Raw genomic sequence first — 19,454 nt, 5'->3', positions numbered from 1 at the left:
TCAATGGTGTCCAAACAAAGCCGATTTGTAGAGCTAGAACAACACCGCCAACATTGTCAACAAACGTGTATAATACACATAATACTCACTCAAACCCACACATATATACGTATGCACATAAAATTAGCTAAATGCAGTAAGACAATCCTGCAGGATACAGTAAACCAAACAATACCATCAGACCAATATTGACCAGTACAGAGAAGCTGCTACCCATTTGCTTTAATGTACTTACTTACAATGTTCTAATTGACTTAATTTGAATTGCATTTCAAATTTCCATTTGTTTGTATCTCACAAAATTAATACTCGATATAGAGTTAATGGATAGAAAATGATATTTTTCTAAATAAAGGATTAGTTACAATGATTGTAATTAACTACACAAATGCAAGATTTTAAGTGAGCTGCACATTGAGATCAACAAAAGAAAACCTACATTAGATCTAGAAACAGAAAACCAAGATCATAATTGACTGCCCAATACTAATAGAATGTGGACGTTAAGATGAGATAAAATACATGACTGAGTACGCTAAATCTAAAAATTGAAGCTGAGATAATATTAAAACTAACCGAGAAAGAGAGACACAAACGCAGGGACGAACTGGAGATGTATGCAAGATTCAGGTTAGCATCAGAAACGAAAACTAATAAGCATTGGCTACCAGAAAAGAAACGACTATGCAGAATGTGTAACAAAGAGGAGGAAACAATGCAACATGTCCTGGAAAAATGTGAGCACACGGGAAAAGAGCAAGGAAGTTGGATACACCACATCATGGGCCCAGGAGCTCATGCAAGAATGTGGAATGTAATATTGACAAGGGAAAACAAGGAAATGGAAAGGGAGGAAGGGAAAAACGATGAAGACGATATTGAGACATAGAAAAGAGAAAAGAGAAGAACGAACACACACACACAATTTTGTTAATAAAGCTATTATTTATCTATCTATTAAGACTTACTCCACAAATTTATTTTCAACTTGACATTGAAATTTTGGTTGCAAAATAAAACTAGCGGTTAAGACCTGATCAAAAGTGAGGTAAAAACTGAGTCTAAAGGTTCAAAATTAAATGCAAGTCCCTAAGATGATCGTCTTAATCTTAGTCTTTACCTACCATTATCTAATTTCATCACAATGTAAATATATAAAAGATTTCGTAGGGATTCTTTTTGAAAAATCTTAGAAACAAGCTTTTTCGTATTGACGCTAAATCAGTACATAAAAAACCAGATCATTATGATTTAAAAGGAATTAGATGGCTATCCGACTGTGAATTTATTTGCCCAATTTTAATGTGCCCTAATGACGTATTTACTCGGCAAAGAGGCAAAATGCAGAATTGCAAGTAGACAAAATGAAAATTCCGTTGTACGTTGCCACAATTTGACGGAATACGGATATCAACGCCCAATTTGTTTGCTATTTAGGTCATTTCGTGTTTTAATTACCGAGCCATTGTCATAGATTGGAGTGTGTTCTCCTTTCTAATTACATAGAATCGCGCATTCTTACACCTTTGTGTGCTCGCGTAATGATTTAATTAAAATGGGAAGCACCCACGTACACCACCGCATTTATTCATTTATACGTACATACTGCAGGCGAACTCGATGGGGTGGTGGTGCAATTAAAAAAACATACAGCTACAGCATAGCGCAAAAAAATGATACGGAAAGAGTGATATTTTGACTGAAAATTATTCATGAAAAGACAGAAAAATACATTACAGCACTTTTGTTAGTCATTACGTAAATTTCTAAACAAGACTAAATCAAGGTGGTTCGCAAACAGTATTAGGATGCATAACAACAAAATAAGGTCCTTTCGCCACATAACATACTTAAAAATATTTTGCAATTATTTGAAAAATATATGGGTTTAAATTAAACAAAATCGGACTTATTAAACAGTGACTTTACAGACATGGAAAAGGATGTCAGGAGTGACCCACCTAGAAAACTTTTTGTTTTTTTAGCAATCAATCAACTTCGAAGCGTATTGCTTGTTGTCTTTACTGCCCTGTCTGTACCTGACAGCAATTGTTTCTCGCATTCCTGTGCCTGCAACATAATTAAAAAAAAAAAGACTTCCTAGTCGATGGAAAGTTTCAGGTATCAAAATACCACAGCTATACTGCTAAGGGGAAGAACAAGCATCAGTTGTCATCTGTCATAATTTTACTTCTTATAGATGTAAAATGGAAGCGGTATTGACAAAACAGTAATGTATGAAAATAAATAAAAGTAAAACAAAAATACTAGTATGCAAGGGAAGAAAAAGTAGGGAAAGAGCGAATATAAACATAGGAGACGAAAGATTGGAAGAAGTGATTGATTTTAGGTATCTATTAGGAAGTCAGATACAGTCAGGACGGAAGGAGTAGTAGAGAACAATTAATTTAGAAATTCGAAAAAGGTTGTTCGAGCGGCTGGTGAGTTGTCTTCGAGCACCTGGAGAGCCAGAACAGGCTTTTTCGCTCGACGTGTTTCTGTGAGTGGTGCAAGCCGAAAATGCAGCGTTCGTTAGAGCAGAGATACAGATGACGAGTCATGGATCTTTGAGTATGATCCCGAGACAAAGAGGCAATCTTCCGAGTGGCACACGCCGGCGTCTCCTCGCCCAAGAAAGGGAAGAATGAGCAAATCCAAAGTGAAAACGATGCTCATCGTCTTTTTTAACTTGAAAGGTATCGTCCACCATGAATTTGTTCCTCCTGGACAAACCGTCAACGCCAAGTTTTACGTGGAAGTGCTCAAGAGACTCAAACGAATGGTCAATCGGGTCCGACAAGACATCGCATCTGACTGGAAGTTGAACCACGACAACGCCCCGGCTCACACCGCCTTTCTTGTGGACAGCTACCTGACCAAGGCCGGCATCCCAACGCTTCCACAGCCGCCCTACAGCCCTGATGTGCCCCCCCCCCCCCGGACTTTTTCTTGTTTGCTCGCCTGAAAAGGCCGATGAAAGGCAAGCATTTTGAGATGACAGAGGGGATCCAAGCAGCATGCACCGCGGCTCGTAAGGCTATTCCGGAGAACGCCTTCCGTGACGCCTTCAATGCTTGGAAATCGCGCTGGCAGCGCTGCATCGACGCAGAACTAGCCTCAGTCCTATTACATTCCGGACAAACCCTGTATACCCATCGTTCGTCTTAAAAATTTCGGCGTGGGCGAAATTTAATGTGAAAGCTTTTGGCGGTATCGCTGGCGCCGTTCGTTGGTTGCAGTCGTCGGTTGCAGGGCCCGTTATAAATATTCATCCCGTTTGTTACCGTTGCTCATCGCATAAATGGAAAAGGGCTGAGCGGAGTTGAAACTACACGTACGGGACAGGGGTTTGTCGGCACACTTTATCGAGCAGACCCAATGACGAAAAACCCAACCCAGTCGGTACACATCAGCTCGGTTCTACTAATGCAATATAAAAGCTATTCATTCGTTTTTGATAGATATATTACATTAAGAGTTATTTCAATAATAAAAAAAAATCGGTTGTCTGTAAAGTCGGTTTACTGACGATAGTTGAACGTGACAACGTCATAAGAAAATACTGATGGAATGGTTTCATTTTTCAAAAGAAAATTTTAATTTTATTTGTTTGATAGATATTTTGTATGGATATAGAGAAGGACGTAAATGGAAATGTATTATTGTATAGCAGCTGTCCACGCGGACGCATCGCTCACTCAAGTAGGAGAGAGACAGATGTCGAACGCTGCCGAACGCGGAGGCCGATTGTGCGTCTTTGTCGCTCGTTCCGCGCTCTCGCTTGCACTTCAAGCCTTAAATGGAACGCCTCAGAGCGAGGTAACGCCGCATGAGTCATGTTTTTTCGTGTGTGCAGCCGGCTCCATCGAATTATTAGACGTTGTCACGTCAAAAAAGAAAAAAGTATTTCTGTACGTTTTTTATGAACGCTGCCTAAAGGGTAAACGATAAATGAATTGTTGAGCCAAAATTATGATCTACGAACACAAACAGTAATTATTCATCATCTGTCAAACATAATAGCAATTCAAAATCTCGATGTTATGCGTTTATTGAAAAAGGGTGCGGGACGATTTACCGTATGGTCCATGTATTAAAATGGTATGCTATGGTAAACATTTGCGTAACAGACAACGGTATTTAGCCACTTCCGAAAGTTCAGCTTCCCCATTATCGACTACTAAGATATGCCGGTTATGTATTGATTGAGGGGCCTAGTTAAAGCTGTGAAAGTTATCCTGGCTGTAGTTCGGCGTATTTATTCAGCCGTTGCAGGAGCGCCCTTTTGTGTTCGGTCGCTCTTTCGAAAACTGTTAAGTATTGACAATTTTAACGTAATTTATCGCGAGTAGTCCGGACGCCTCGCGTTTCATTGTTCGGCTCGCAGCCGCGCTGTATGCAGCTTTTTGTTTTCGTTTTTCCCGCCAAACACACACCCCCGCAAAATATACGGTGACATTTGCAGTAGTCAATTTCGGTTTATTATGCTTTTGGGGCGGTAATAAATTTGCAAAAACGAAAAAAAAAATGCCTCGGGAACAATTTCCAACAACTCACTTGATACCCATCAGAGAAGGCGGCTGGTAGGTGCATGAGCTCGTACTTTTTTTGAAAAATGGAAGGTGTTAATATGCAAGCGCACTACATACAGGTATATTACTTTCATACGGGGTCATCAATCATCAGTGACCTCGGAGAGAAAGGAATAACACCGAAAGTAGGCACCTAGGAATAACATATTGTAGTGAGCATGAGTGCGTTTGTGTGCTATCGGGCACACGTATGCGTGAACAGCTTATCGATTTGGCGACTAGCCGCGGGCACCTTTCTTCATGTGCGCCGTATTTGTATGTGTGTCGTACCTGCGTTCTGGGAAAGCAGTTAAACAGCTCAAAGAGAAAATAAACTGTCCGGACGTTTCCGGAAGGTTCCAGAAAGTAAACAAAAGAATATTTAAAGAAAGAGACGATCGCAGAGACAGGAGAAATAAATTGACGGTTGCAGAAGTGAATCCAGAAATAAATTGACAGTGATAGCAGTGAAATAAACAGCGCAGTGAATAGTGATATATCAACAGTAGTGTAAATAAATAGAATAATTCATAACCTAAGTTTAGTAATAAGTTAGTAGTATTTTTAAGTTCTTTAATAATTAGTGTAAATAAATAGTTTTTGTCGTTATCAGTCTTAGATGTTAATTCTGTTAAACCCACGAACGTTACAATATGCATCCAAAGTTCCGACCCTGACCAGTGTTAATTGCCATAGGAGTCCCTACGGGGCAATCCAGTTGCTCACAATAGCATTCTCCACTGTGATGGTTTCCTGATTGGAAATAGGATAAGCTTTTTCCAACTAGGAACAACAACATTTCCTAGCCGATGGATAAATACATTTAATCCATTATAAACTTTGATTTCTAATAATCATTCCTTTAGTTGCGGAAAAAATTTAGGATGCAAAACCATTTAAAGAACACCATAATGACATTTGCAAATTTAATTTGGCTAAATTAATTGTTTTTGTAGATAATTAAAGTCATTTAGAAAATGTGACTTTACTTTTTCACAATTTTCCCCGCAGAGTTACGAATCTGTTTTCCCGGTAATTCGGCATAAATAATTTAATCAGAGTGTAAATTTCCCTTTCAATGTGAAAAGGAGAAGACGACTAACGGTCGAGACCGATATTCAGTTAGGATTTGCCCTGTCAATCGATTTGATTTACGTGTTCTTACAGTGGTTGTTCGCAAACGAAATCCGATCAAGATACTGTTGTAAGAATGATATATCGCCTTAGTTCAAAGATCACAGATGTATAAATTTCTGGTGTGAGAACTGAGTGTTTATTTCTAACCGTGTAAATTCTGTTTCAAAATTTTAATAACAGCTAAAAGTGGCCATAGGTGAATCGTTGTTGTTAGTCAGTCATTACAATCATAATTGCTGTTGATAATTTTGACTGGACCAATACTATCCCAGTTTTGGTATTCATCTTGGTCATGTTTCTTCACCATTACTGTGTTGTTGTGAGCCATTTTGTTTTCTATTTGTGTAGTGATCTACTGTAGTTCATCAATTGTCATTGGTTTCTTTTTTGATTTCTATTTTTTAACCCAAAAATAAGAAGCTTGATTTTTTTTTATCAGGGAATGATTGTTGTGCACGAAAACAGCGGAAAAGAGCAAAAATTCGAGTAGCAACAAAAGATTAACATAAACAAGGGCTTTCGATCCCTTTGACTACAATAACGCCACTCGTTAAACTAAAACGTGAGCAAAATGCGTAAGGGAACATTCGGGATTATCTACGTCAGAGGAGCTGAAACTACACGAAGAAACAAACGCAATATCGTTTCGAAAACAAAGGAAAAACTTTTCTTATTTTCCACTCAATGATTCAGTGTAATAACCGATTTAAGAAGGAAACTGATATAAAACATCAGGCTCTCAAAAATTACCGCTTGGGCAGCCACCCTTCAGTATTATTATTAAAAAAAATAATAGTAGGGCATGGATTTTCACAACATATATTTTTAGGAAATAAAATGATAACCAATAGAAAGAAGAAATTTAACAAAATGATAAACAAACAGCGTAGGTATCGTACCTATTTTCATGGCGGTTTTGACGGTCGTTAGGTTGAAACGTTGAATTGAAGATGTGGCGTCCGTGAACCCATAAACGTGATTTAAGTTTCTTTTTACGAGGTATTTAAGATGTGTGTATGCGATGCGTTCAAAAAAAAGGACAGGGAATGGATAATGAATCAGAAATTTTGCGATGTCATACGTTTTCAGCGTTTAAATGTTTTTCAAGAAAGAAAATTCGGACAACTTTTAATGGTACACTCGTAAAAACTCCTTTTTATTGACCGTTTTATAACCTTCTTTATTATTATAGCCCATTTAGGGCATCATACCTTGGTTATAAAGCGGTTTGACAATGATTTATTTAATTTTTCCCAAATATCTACCGACTTATCAGCAGTTAAAAATCGCCTCAGTTTCTAAACAGGAGACTTTGTTTTTTATTATGTTTTTGTAATAAGTAGGAAGCTTTTGAACGGGTTAACTAGATGCAATAGGGAGAAAATTGTATGAAAATCAGACGAAGTTACAATCCGAAGCCGGCCCTGGGCGTGAATTGGCAACGTGTAGAGAAATTGTGATAAAAACTAAGCAGCTACACCGATGAAAAATGTAAGTAGTGACGTTTGTAGAACGCCTAATAAAGTAAATATCAACAGCTTACTACTACATTATTACACATAATAATCTTTAAACGCCCATTGCGATAACAATTAATTAAATAACTACTTTACCCATCGCAGTACTATTTAAAGTATACCTCGATATGGCATTAAGAATACAAAATACCAAAATACAAAATAAATACTCTTACAACATGGATGTTGCAGCTGATTGAATGCGGCGTTGCAATGTCCTATTTCCCTGCGTGATCCTACCAGGGCCGGACTGGCCCTTGACTACACTTTCAAAGACGTATTTCTCGAAAACGGTGAACTTTCAGATCACTAAACATGTACTTAATTTTCTTGTTAAAGTATAAAGTTATTTTCGTGTAGTTTTTCTTACGTTATTTAAGTGTTTTACCGTGGAATTCGCCCGGTTTGCCATTTTAAGGCTTTGCAGATCACAACGACTTTTTATTCCGTCACTTATTAAGAGGGAAATGTTCTTTTGCAAAGAATTTAATTTAAAACGTCAGTGAAGTTCAGAGAAACTATTTTGGTAAATAACTGCTGACAATATCTATTGGGGGTTTTCTTTGAAATGTATTGAACGCCAACTGATGGCAACAGATTTCGTTCTAAATAAAGCTCTTTACTGACATGAAAGAACAGCACCTACTAGTTAAAGCAAAATGAAGAAACGTTTACAGAAAAATAGAGAAAAAAGTTGGGCTCTGCAAAGCAATGAAATGTTTTCTTGTAATTCTAACGTAAGAAAAAATGAGAGTTGTTTTTGTCGTTGGTTGAGTGAATTTTTTAAACAGACATAAATACACTTGTTGTAAACGTTGTATAGCAAGACTCCTTGTAAAGAACAACATAGACGTTACATACAGTCGATAGTACAAATATTGGTGGTGTTATAGGCGGATGATGAGGATATCGTGGGTAGAAAAGGTTAGAAATGAAGAGGTATTGGAAAGAATAGGAGAACAGAGGACTCTATGGAAGTCAATAAAAAATAGGCGAGATAGGTTGGTAGGACACCTTCTCAGGCATGAAGGTCTAGTCAGAGACATATTAGAGGCAGAAACAGGAGTTAGGAGGGGTAGAGGTAGACCTAGATTAGATTACTCTTCGCAAATAGTTAAGGATGTGGGCTGTTCTAGTTTTAGGGAAATGCGAAGATTAGCTCAGGATAGGAAAGAGTGGAGGTACGTGTCCAACCACTCTTGGGATAGACAACCTTATGCTGATGATGATGACGACACACCTCCACCTTTTCCAACCTGCAGCTAATGTTACTCCTTCTGAACAATAATCTAATCTTTTTAGGCCTACGTTTGCCCCTGTGAATTTTGAACTCCCTTTTCTACGTAGAAAAAGGAGACTATGGTAAATAATAAGAATTACCCCTAATTACCTGAACAATAATCTAACTAGGTGATTAGGGGTGAGTCTTCTTGTTAATTTTTTAATTAATCCTTTTTCTAACTTTAAAATGCCCATAACTAGCTCTTTATATCGGACAGAACAATTTCTTTTCCGCTTTTTACACAAAGAACACCATCTAAAGAAAATGAAAATTCCCCCATGAGTTTCATGAGTCGGATTCCCGGTTTGGATCCGGTGGCAAGAATTAAAATTTTCTTGATTTAGTGCTTAAAGGACATTTTGAATGGGATTAAATGTAGCTTGAGACGTTGGTGAGGGCGATACTTAATGGAAAACCTGTCAGGATGAAGACATGAACAATTAACCGTAATGGCTTTACCGGGTACCCGGCCATTTGGTACCCGGCAAAATCACTATTTGGTACATCTCTAAAATCAACTCCAAAAACAATTGACCCAAACAAAAAAAATCGGTTGTCTGTAAAGTCGGTTTACTGACGATAGTTGAACGTGACAACGTCATAAGAAAATACTGATAGAATGGTTTCATTTTTCAAAAGAAAATTTTAATTTTATTTGTTTGATAGATATTTTGTATGGATATAGAGAAGGACGTAAATGGAAATGTATTATTGTATAGCAGCTGTCCACGCGGACGCATCGCTCACTCAAGTAGGAGAGAGACAGATGTCGAACGCTGCCGAACGCGGAGGCCGATTGTGCCTCTTTGTCGCTCGTTCCGCGTTCTCGCTTGCATTTCAAGCCTTAAATGGAACGCCTCAGAGCGAGGTAACGATGCATGAGTCATGTTTTTTCGTGCGTGCAGCCGGCTCCATCGAATTATAAGACGTTGTCACGTCAAAAATATGGAGAACTGCTACGAAAGTCGGTATAGTCTCTCACAGAACCCGAAATTTTAACCTGATAATTAAAAGGGCACTTTTCGCAATGATATAATGTGTAAAAGGAAACCCGCACGGTTCTTGAGCCCTGAAAATACCATTGTCTGTAGGTTCAAATGCATACGATCACATATACATTTTTGCGAACTACCTACGCTGTATTTTTAGAACGCTCGATAGCAGATGCTTTGTTCATAGCACTTTACCATCAAGTGTCACTTGGATTGTGAGAGTCTCTTTTGTTCATTTCATCCCACGTCTACGTATACATGTGCGAGAGCAAGGCAAAAAATAGCAGCGGCAATTCCTATTTCGCATTGTGCTGCCGTATCAAAAATTCAAAAAGACACGTTTCAAAAGTTTCAAGTTAAATTACCTAATCCATTCGTTCGAAATGTGGTGGTACAGGCGAATGATGAGGATACCATGGACAGAGAACTTTAGAAATGAAGAGATATTAGAATGAATAGGAGAACAGAGGACTCTATGGAAGTCAATAAGAAATAGGCGACATAGGTTGGTAGGACGTCTTCTCAGGCATGAAGATTTAGTCAGAGACATATTAGAGGTAGAAACAGGAGTTAAGGAGGGGTAGAGGTAGACCTACATTACTGTTCGCAAACAGTTAAGGATGTGGGTTGTTCTAGTTTTAGGAAAATTCGAACATTAGCTCAGGATAGGAAAGAGTGGAGGTGCGTGTCCAACCAGTCATAGGACTGACGACCTTATGATGGATCAGGGTCAAACTATATAATGTGGTGTTACCGGCGAATGAAGAGGATACCGTGAATAGAGAAGGTTAGAAATGAGGAGGTATTAGAAAGAATTGGAGAACAGAGGACCATATGGAAGTTGATTTGAAATACGCAAGATAAGTTGGTAGGACACCTTCCTAGGCATGAAGGTCTAGTCAGAGACATATTAGAGGTAGAAACAGGAGTTAGGAGGGGTAGAGGTAGACCTACATTACTGTTCGCAAACAGTTAAGGATGTGGGTTGTTCTAGTTTTAGGAAAATTCGAACATTAGCTCAGGATAGGAAAGAGTGGAGGTGCGTGTCCAACCAGTCATAGGACTGACGACCTTATGATGGATCAGGGTCAAATTATATAATGTGGTGTTACCGGCGAATGAAGAGGATACCGTGAATAGAGAAGGTTAGAAATGAGGAGGTATTAGAAAGAATTGGAGAACAGAGGACCATATGGAAGTTGATTTGAAATACGCAAGATAAGTTGGTAGGACACCTTCCTAGGCATGAAGGTCTAGTCAGAGACATATTAGAGGTAGAAACAGGAGTTAGGAGGGGTAGAGGTAGACCTACATTACTGTGGGTTGTTCTAGTTTTAGGAAAATTCGAACATTAGCTCAGGATAGGAAAGAGTTGAGGTGCGTGTCCAACCAGTCTTAGGACTGACGACCTTATGATGTGATGATAACATGGCAGCTGTAACCCGAGAATTTAAAAGAAAAGACGTCAGTATTGCCATTAAACTGCTATCACTATCATTTACTTTATATGCATATTTTTTTAATATTGTTCGTTTAGTATACTTGACGACAACCGAAATACTAAACCATAAGGACCGTCAAGAACTCAGGATTAATTACAGCATCGCCTCTTAATATCTGCATGATCTCGGCGCTTTACTTTGGATAACAATCCCTGTCTGAGCAAATATGTGCTCCAGCGTTCCCTTTTGATTTACTGGAGATCCACCTCGAGTTTCAATTTTACAAAGTTCCCAGTTAATATTCAACAATCACTTTTGAAGTTTCCAAGGGTTACTCTCTATTCGCAGAACACGAGATGTGCAGCGTGCGTCCAATATAGTTCCAAAGTCATTCATTATACACCCCCAATATCATACTCAAGCGGCTAAGGGTGCTGAATTAATAAAGCTACCATTACCTGCACTAAATTTTGCACGCATGTCGTCAACATGTTTCAATTTGTTTAAACAACATGAGACCAGTATATTTCATATTTTAATGTAACATAAATAATGCCCGCAAGAATTGTAGGAAAAAGAAACTTTGAGAGAACTTCAGCCCTCTATTAGTACACCTATGAAAATTGTATCGTATAATATTCTAAAGTTTCAAAACGAGTAAAATGCTTATATATTTTAAAAACTTTTCAAAAACTTTAGCGATACTACTTAATACCCATAAGCAATTTTCCGTTATTAATCTTCGCTTCTAAACGTCTAGCGGATTGTTTTTCGCGGTAATTTAAAACAAACTTCCCTTGCTTAACGTTCTGATCCAACACTTAACAAGTCAAGTGGCTTTTCGGGAATAAGCGGCACAATTACGTGTAATATTGTAAGCATCGGGGCATTGTACACGTAATATTTGTTAGCGACAACAATGTGCTTTAATTGACCCTTGAATGCCGATCTCACTGTTCACCATGTCGACAACAAGCGCCTCTACGTATCGGATGAAATAAGACCGCACGAAAACGTATCTATTCGATTAATGTATCTCATTGCTTTCGTAAATTAACGTGTAATATAAAATATCCCAACTGAATAATGTATCATAATACCGTATGGTTCATGTCCATGGTGCAATTTTAGAATTTTGGTACAAATCGTAGGGAATTGAGCCAAAAAAAATTATTGAAGAAAACAATCGAAATTTTGTTGAATATTTCGCCTATTTATTGTAGCTTCTTATGTAACCCATTCCAACCCTTCGTTTCGTTGTAACTTTTTTAAAACCTATTCTCTGTTTTATATCTCTACTGCTCCTTCCATATTGAGATATCTCACTTCCTAGATACCGAAAATGAGTCACTTCTTCTAATTTTTTGTCTCCTTGTAACTTTTTTAAAACCTATTCTCTGTTTTATATCTCTACTGCTCCTTCCATCCTGAGATATCTCACTTCCTAGATACTGAAGATGAGTCACTTCTTCTAATTTTTTGTCTCCTACCTTTCCCTACTCTTTCTTCCTTTGCATACTGTATATCTATCTCTAAGGTTGTTCTATTTTTAATGATTTTATTGAGTCTTCCATATACAGATTAAAAAGTATATCGGTGATAGTGTGAATCCTTATCTGACTCCCTTCCTAATACATATTTAGGTACATCTCCACATTGATGCTCAACTTCTCTCTTTAAGTGCTTATTGCTCTTTACACATACTAACCATAAGCAGGTTTCAAAAATGTTTTTACGGGAGGAAGAGATTGAAGGAGTTGCCGAAGAAGCTACAATAAAATAACGAAACATTCAGCGAGATTTCAATTATTTTCTTCGATTACCGTTTTGATCCAATTCCTTACGATTTATAACAACATTCTGAAATATATCATAATAGGAGATGCCCTAACAAATTTTCAGTCGAATACCATGTTCAAGAACTCTGGTGATTTTGTTTCTCGTGCTAGATGCCTAAAGCAAACTAGAACGGATGTATTTGAATGAGTCTTCCCCTCCAGGACTTCCGAAAGACGAAGAAGGCCAAAAAACGAAGGAAAATTATTTTGCTTCCGTGAATTTTGACTTACTTTTATTAATGTCTGTTTGCTTGTTTGAAACAACATTGACATTTTGAAAACAAAATCAGCACGACGTCACTTTTTCAAGAAAAGAGACCCTAATAATATAGTCGATGGTTTTTCTTTTTCCTTCAAGGAAATGCAAATATGTGGAACAGGAATTTCTATATACATATACAAGACAAAAACGCAGGATTTCGTACATAATTCCTTAACCTTTTTGAGTCCATGAACGTTTCTTTAAAATTAAATGTAAATATATACAAAATGATTTATTATTTTAACGTAAAATAGAATACTTTTTATTGTGTACTCAGTATGAAAAACGATTTATCTGTTTCCGGTGACTAAACTGATGTTACTTATGATGTTTTAAAAGATAATATATTCACACATTTCAAAATTCATTAGAAATAAAATTTGTAACACTGAACAGGAGGAAGTTGTTGTCATGTTCGTTTACTAATTATAGGTAATGTAATACAATTTTAAAACGTTTACTAGGCTAGGTTTGGAGAAGTAAAATGTTATTTTGGGAGACAATAGATATGCAAAATGCGTCTGAAATTTATCTCCTGTTTTTGCTGCCAGAAATACTTAATAGATATACAGTAAAACAAAGGATATTCGTATTGAAGTGGTTAGCTGCCTGTTACAAAGTTGTTGTGCTAAAATTATGTGTAGGCGGTTACATATAAATATTGTAGTTAATTATGATCATGGCCTATTGGTTTAGCTACTATATTTTGAAGCATAACTTTACAAAAACTTCATTAGAAACAGTTAGAGGAAGTTTTAAACAAAACATTAACATATATAAGTCGACAGATGAAGATGATTCCAAATAAACCAATAAAATATTTTGTAAATTTGCCAGTCTAATTAATATGTTGCATTGAAATTATATTTGAGTGAAATTCGGCAGTAAAAAAACATGTAATAATTTACTAACTTACCGAGAGTTGAAACAAGCAAGAATGTAACTAAGGCAGCGCTAATCCATGCAGGAATCGGGGTTTTCATATCGTGTCAAGTATCATTGCTGTTTCATTCGTAACCCTACACTATCGCAACTGCACTACAGAAAATCGAGTCCAAAAGTATCACATCTTACATTTACCTATTTATCACTAGATAAAAAACAAATCATAACCCGCGTTACTAGGAGTGTATTGAAACAACCGAGAATTAATATTAAGTCTTTTCACTAATACAAAGGGCACCAGCGAAGAACTTTTCTATATGGACTTCTAAATCTGTAAAGAAAAAAAGAAATTATTAACACAGTGAAACATACCAAAAATTTATCTTTGCGACCATCATTATTAAAGGGTTAAAACTAAGGGTTAAACCGACATAGCTCTACTTATAGTAACAATTAACGAGATTGAATTAAAGCTTAATTCAACTTTTAAACCTTTCGAATAAAAGGCTTTTATTTACACAACTATGTATGAAGGACTACAACACTGTTTTGATCTAAATTATGATTAAAAGAGGTGCAGTTTTTGGCGAAGCTCGCTTTCTGTCCACTTATTTAATACTGTATAAATGTTCCTTAATTCTTACGTTAACAGTTCTTTCACTTTGGTCAATACGGAAATTCGCCTAAATGGACTTAGGAGATTTCGTTTTGTTTGTTATCAATCAGTTACTTAAAATTTAAAGTTAAATTTAGTAAACTATCATTAAATAAACAGTTATGTAAATAGGTATGCATATTGAACCGATAAAAAGAAAATATAATACAAAACAGATACTTAAAGTCGAATTATTTGTTTTCATCAATAAAAAGCCTCTCTCGGCGAAGAACGTTCATAGAGGATATACAAATAATAACCATCTCGGTTTACCCCCGCCTATTGTAAATTAGATCGTGGGCGCAACAAAAAGCTCGAAATTGAAACAAAACATGGAATTCGCTTATCTAATGAAATGATCTTTTTTTCCGCCTTTTCTCTCTGTTTTTTTATTTTTCTGCGGTCGTACACATTTCATTACGTGGTAATTCGAGTTTTCATATGAAATTCTTCCGAGAACATTTAAAATTTCTTAGAAAAGGAAGAAAAGCCAAATGATGGAAAGAGTACCGCTGCTTTCCCATTTATTTGACTCTAACTACGCTCAATTTTTCAAAAGAAAAGCCTTGTATTAAGCAAATTTTCATTTTCAATTTCATTTTTTAGCCAATTTCCTACAGTTCTTGTGACAATAATTTGGAGCTGGCATTAAGCAAATTACAAGCAATTACTCAGAGGAGTACAAGGGGTCACTAAAAAGAAGTGTGGATATTTTCAGGAACTAGGAATTTGTCTAGTATAGAACAAATCCAGTTGAGGTGATTCAAACAAATTGGTAGAATAGATAGATAGAGATAAGCACAGAAAATTGGAATAATCAGAAAGAAAAAGAGGAAGACCATGGACAATGAAGTCAGCAAAATCTTGAAGAGAAATGGTATGGAAAAAGAAATGGAAAAATCTAGTCAATGGTACAATATTTAGATATTGGTATAACAAAATATGTCGTACGCCATTGTGATACAAAGGCCCTATGATGCATACAAAATTGGTATTAATTTGTAATTAAATGATACTAATCTGCAAGAAATTAGAAAAATGGTTTGGCAATTTCCAGAAATGAAACTAAAAGCGAAGCATGAACTTTTCAATCCTACAATAATGATAACATTCTTTTATCAAACTTATTAGTTAATGAATGTGATGTCATCGTTAATTATTATATTCGTTGTTAATATCGTTTAACTGATGAATCGCTCTATTCAAGGTTAATTACTTTATCTAACAATAACAAACAAACAAACCATTTGTCGTAGTCTTACCCTTTTCGAAAGTAGAAGGACAAGAGAGAGAGAGAAATTATAAGAAGAAGAAGAAAAAGACTCTCCGTTAATCACTCATCGATAATTAATTAATTAATTACGGTACTCCAACGAAGGCATCATACTCGTTGAAATAAACGAAACACAACCAACTCGACGGACGACGCGTTACTTGCGACGGACGGCGCGATCCTAGCGAAGACGCGTCTTCGAACGAACGACGCTTCCGACAAACTAATCGCACATACGTCTGCGGCAACGGCGTGAGGACGCGTCCGGAGCGTCGCCGTCGGTCGTCAACGTCGGGCGAACCAAACACGGACGCGCTTGCCCAGACTCGCAAACGTACATATCACTGCTACTGCTGCTGCTAATGCTGTTGGTGATGACGGTATCCCCCGAAAACTGCTTGCTACCCTCTTCTTTCGCCCTTCGCCAATTCTTTCCACTCCACACCAGATAAATTGCTTTCGGATTTTGTCGTATTCGGCGCTCGTTTGGTCACTGACTATCTAATTAGCAAGCGCCGACCTCATCGGGGAAATGTACATACATGTGTGAGCTTGACGCGCTAAATAAATTTGTACAGGACCCCGAAGCGCATTACACGATCAAACATGCAATTTAAAGGGTTTTTCAGTTGATGATGATGATGATGATGAGCAATAGTAAGACCAATTTTAAGGTCATGTATGTATCTTATCTGCAGTCTTTATTAGATATGTGCAAAGTGGTTTTTTAAAAGTATTTTAATACAAAATGCAAATACTTTTTTGTTTTGTTATTTCAAATCAAATGTAAAATACAAAATAGATTTTCCTTTTGTATTTTAAATGCAAAATACCTATTTTCAAATAAATATTATTTTGAGTACCTATTTAAGTAATTTTCTACATTTACTTAATTATAAAATATTTTTTAAGGAAACCTTTCAGGCATTTTCTCATTTTTTAAATATTGCAGTTTTTCTAGACTAATAGTGCTGTTTGCACTATATCATCATGTGCCTATTCCTTGCTGATATGAAGGGAGCCTTTGTCAGGATAAACAGAAAGAAAATATGGAGTATAATGGAAGATAAAGGGATAAATATGAAGTTAAAGAAAAAAATAGAAGAAATATACGAAGCAACATCATTTAAAGTGAGAATCAATGAAGAAATTTCTGAAAAAATTAGCACGATTATTAACGGAGTGCGACAAGGATGTCCCTTAAGTACAGCTCTTTTCAATCTAGCTTTTGCATATCTAGAAAATAAAATGAGGAATATTCAAATGGGAGGAGTAGTCATAGGAAAGAACAAAATATGAACAGTACGTGGATGATATAGTATTGATGGCGAACAATGAAGAGGGGATGACAGAAATGATGAGAAAAATGGGAAGATACATTACAGAAAAGGTAGTGGAAATAAAAAAATAGTAATACCTTCAAAAGTCAATGTGAGCAACTTTGGTTTATCATTTTATGAAATGTTTGATCGGTGACACTAGCAAAACTTAAACTAAACTAAATAAAATACGAAATGCTTTTCTCAAAGAAGTATTTAAATGCAAGATAAAAAAAGGTATTTTTTATTTTGTGTTTACATTTTAAATGTAAATATTTCAAATAAATCACACCTCTGGTCTTCATGGTATAGACTTTCAATGAACTTAAGTTTTAATCAAATCTTAAATAATTCTTAATGTTCGACCTGCATTTTAACAAAATCAATATTAATCGCCCTGATACTACAGATTTTAACTTCCTCCAATTTCTGAAGATGCTGAAGGTGACTTTCTTTTGTCGGAATCATTAATTTTCAAGTTCATTATCACCTTCAGATCCTCCAATCCTGATCCAGACAATAGAAAAAGTTTCACAATTGACCTTGACCTTGTCCGTTCAGTCTGGGCGCGATGAACGAAATACGCTCGCATCTTTTTTGCTTTTTTTCATATTCATCGTAGCTAAAGAGAAAAAAACACGAAACAGAAGAAAGCTTTTCTCAACGAAATCTTTTTAACGTTCACTGCGACACATTAGCTTTTGTAGCAACCTCTAAACCTGAGCTATTACTTCTGTACTCATATTTTCTTCTCGGAGAGAACATTTTCTTCTTATTGCTGAAGCACATTAACTATTGCTAATCCTTCGCACACAACAATTTCGACGTTGGATTTCATATAAAATAATTCGAAGTGGTCCATATTCTGTCGAAATTGCCAGACACGGATCGCGATTTCGATCTTTTTGGATCTCATCAGCGCGTCGTAGACAGCTCCGATAGAACACAGACCAACTTTTACCTGCTGTCAAAACAGCGCGTTTTAGAAAATACCACAAATGGCGCGGTAAACGCCATCTGTAGTACGATGCTACATTTTAGGATTACGTATGCTCCAACAAGGTCCATTTAAATATATGGATATCTACTTGCTGAAAACGAATCTCAGCGTAGCTAACGTCAACGTGATAGGCACGTTACCATAATCGAATAAAATAATTCGAAGTGGTCCGTATTCTGTCGAAAATGCCAGAGGCGGATCCCGATTTTCAATCTTTTTGGATCTCATCAGCGCGTCGCAGACAGCTGTTAAGACAACAAGTAAAAGTTGGTCTGTGTTCTGATGAGATCCAAAAAGATTGAAAATCGCGATCCGCCTCTGGCAGTTTCGACAGAATACGGACCACTTCGAATTATTTTATTCGATTATGGTAACGTGCCTGTCACGTTGAGGGGTTAGCTACGCCGGGATTCGTACTACAGATGGCGTTTACCGTAGTATTTTCTTTTTTGTATTTCATAGTTTTTAATTAATACAATGTACAAGTTCAAACGTCATTTTAAACAAATAGTAATTATGGCAATTCGATTTATTTTTACTTTGATTTCTCGCGTGAAATGGATGAATTGAACATATCATTGCTTGAACATAACATTGCGTTTAACAGACGTAAAATCAAAAGTTTAATATGAGGGGTTGTGATGCGATTTTTAGTCGCCCGGTAATCCGACGAAATCATCCCCCGACACAACGAGGGCCGACTGCATTCGCTTCAAATGCATCGGAATGGCAGATATTGGATTTTCGTTGAATCGCCCACATTCACACACCAATACATGCATATGTATATTTGTGTAGATGCACACAGATACTGTCGTATTTCACTCAACGGAAAATTTATTATATTCGCGTGTACAGTATTATACAAGGCGGTCCAAAATTAATAGAACGTAATACATAAAGCAACTAAAACTAAATTATTCGGACACACATTCCTTAAATATTAAAATCGACAAATAAATCTAAAGTTTTCTTACAAGGACCCCTATTTCTCCCTATCCCGAACCAATTTTCGCATTTCTCTTGTTCATTAAACATACTTTGTCATACAGTACCTGCCAAACGTTTTGTTCAATCATGAATAGTAGTGCGAGTCGAAAACAAGCGTTAAAGTTTTTAATATGTCTTGAAATATAAATAAACATTTCGTTGATATTTTCAGTAGTAAATGGTACCAATAATAGCACATTTGAGCAATGCAATTGTAGTGGATAAAATGGTCAATTTTTCCGTGCAGTACTGTACGGATTATACGCTCCTCACCGGTTAAGAGTTTGGCCG

The 19,454-nt window shown here is 36.6% G+C and overlaps 1 protein-coding gene across 1 annotated transcript in view; it reads right to left on the bottom strand.

The window, feature by feature from the left end:
- Nucleotides 1-19,454, bottom strand: part of LOC108744257 (MAM domain-containing glycosylphosphatidylinositol anchor protein 1) — a 214,076-nt gene that overhangs the window by 145,540 nt on the left and 49,082 nt on the right. The window contains exon 2 of the mRNA XM_025976780.1: nucleotides 13,958-14,257. Within this exon, the coding sequence (XP_025832565.1) occupies nucleotides 13,958-14,024 (67 nt within the window). The 5' untranslated portion in view covers nucleotides 14,025-14,257. The remainder of the gene's footprint in view (nucleotides 1-13,957; nucleotides 14,258-19,454) is intronic.

Source organism: Agrilus planipennis, unplaced genomic scaffold (assembly GCF_000699045.2).
Source record: "Agrilus planipennis isolate EAB-ADULT unplaced genomic scaffold, Apla_2.0 scaffold13, whole genome shotgun sequence".
Classification (NCBI taxonomy): Eukaryota; Metazoa; Arthropoda; class Insecta; order Coleoptera; family Buprestidae; genus Agrilus; species Agrilus planipennis.
Note: the sequence above shows the minus strand (reverse complement) of the source record. Positions and strands in the feature narration are given on the sequence as shown.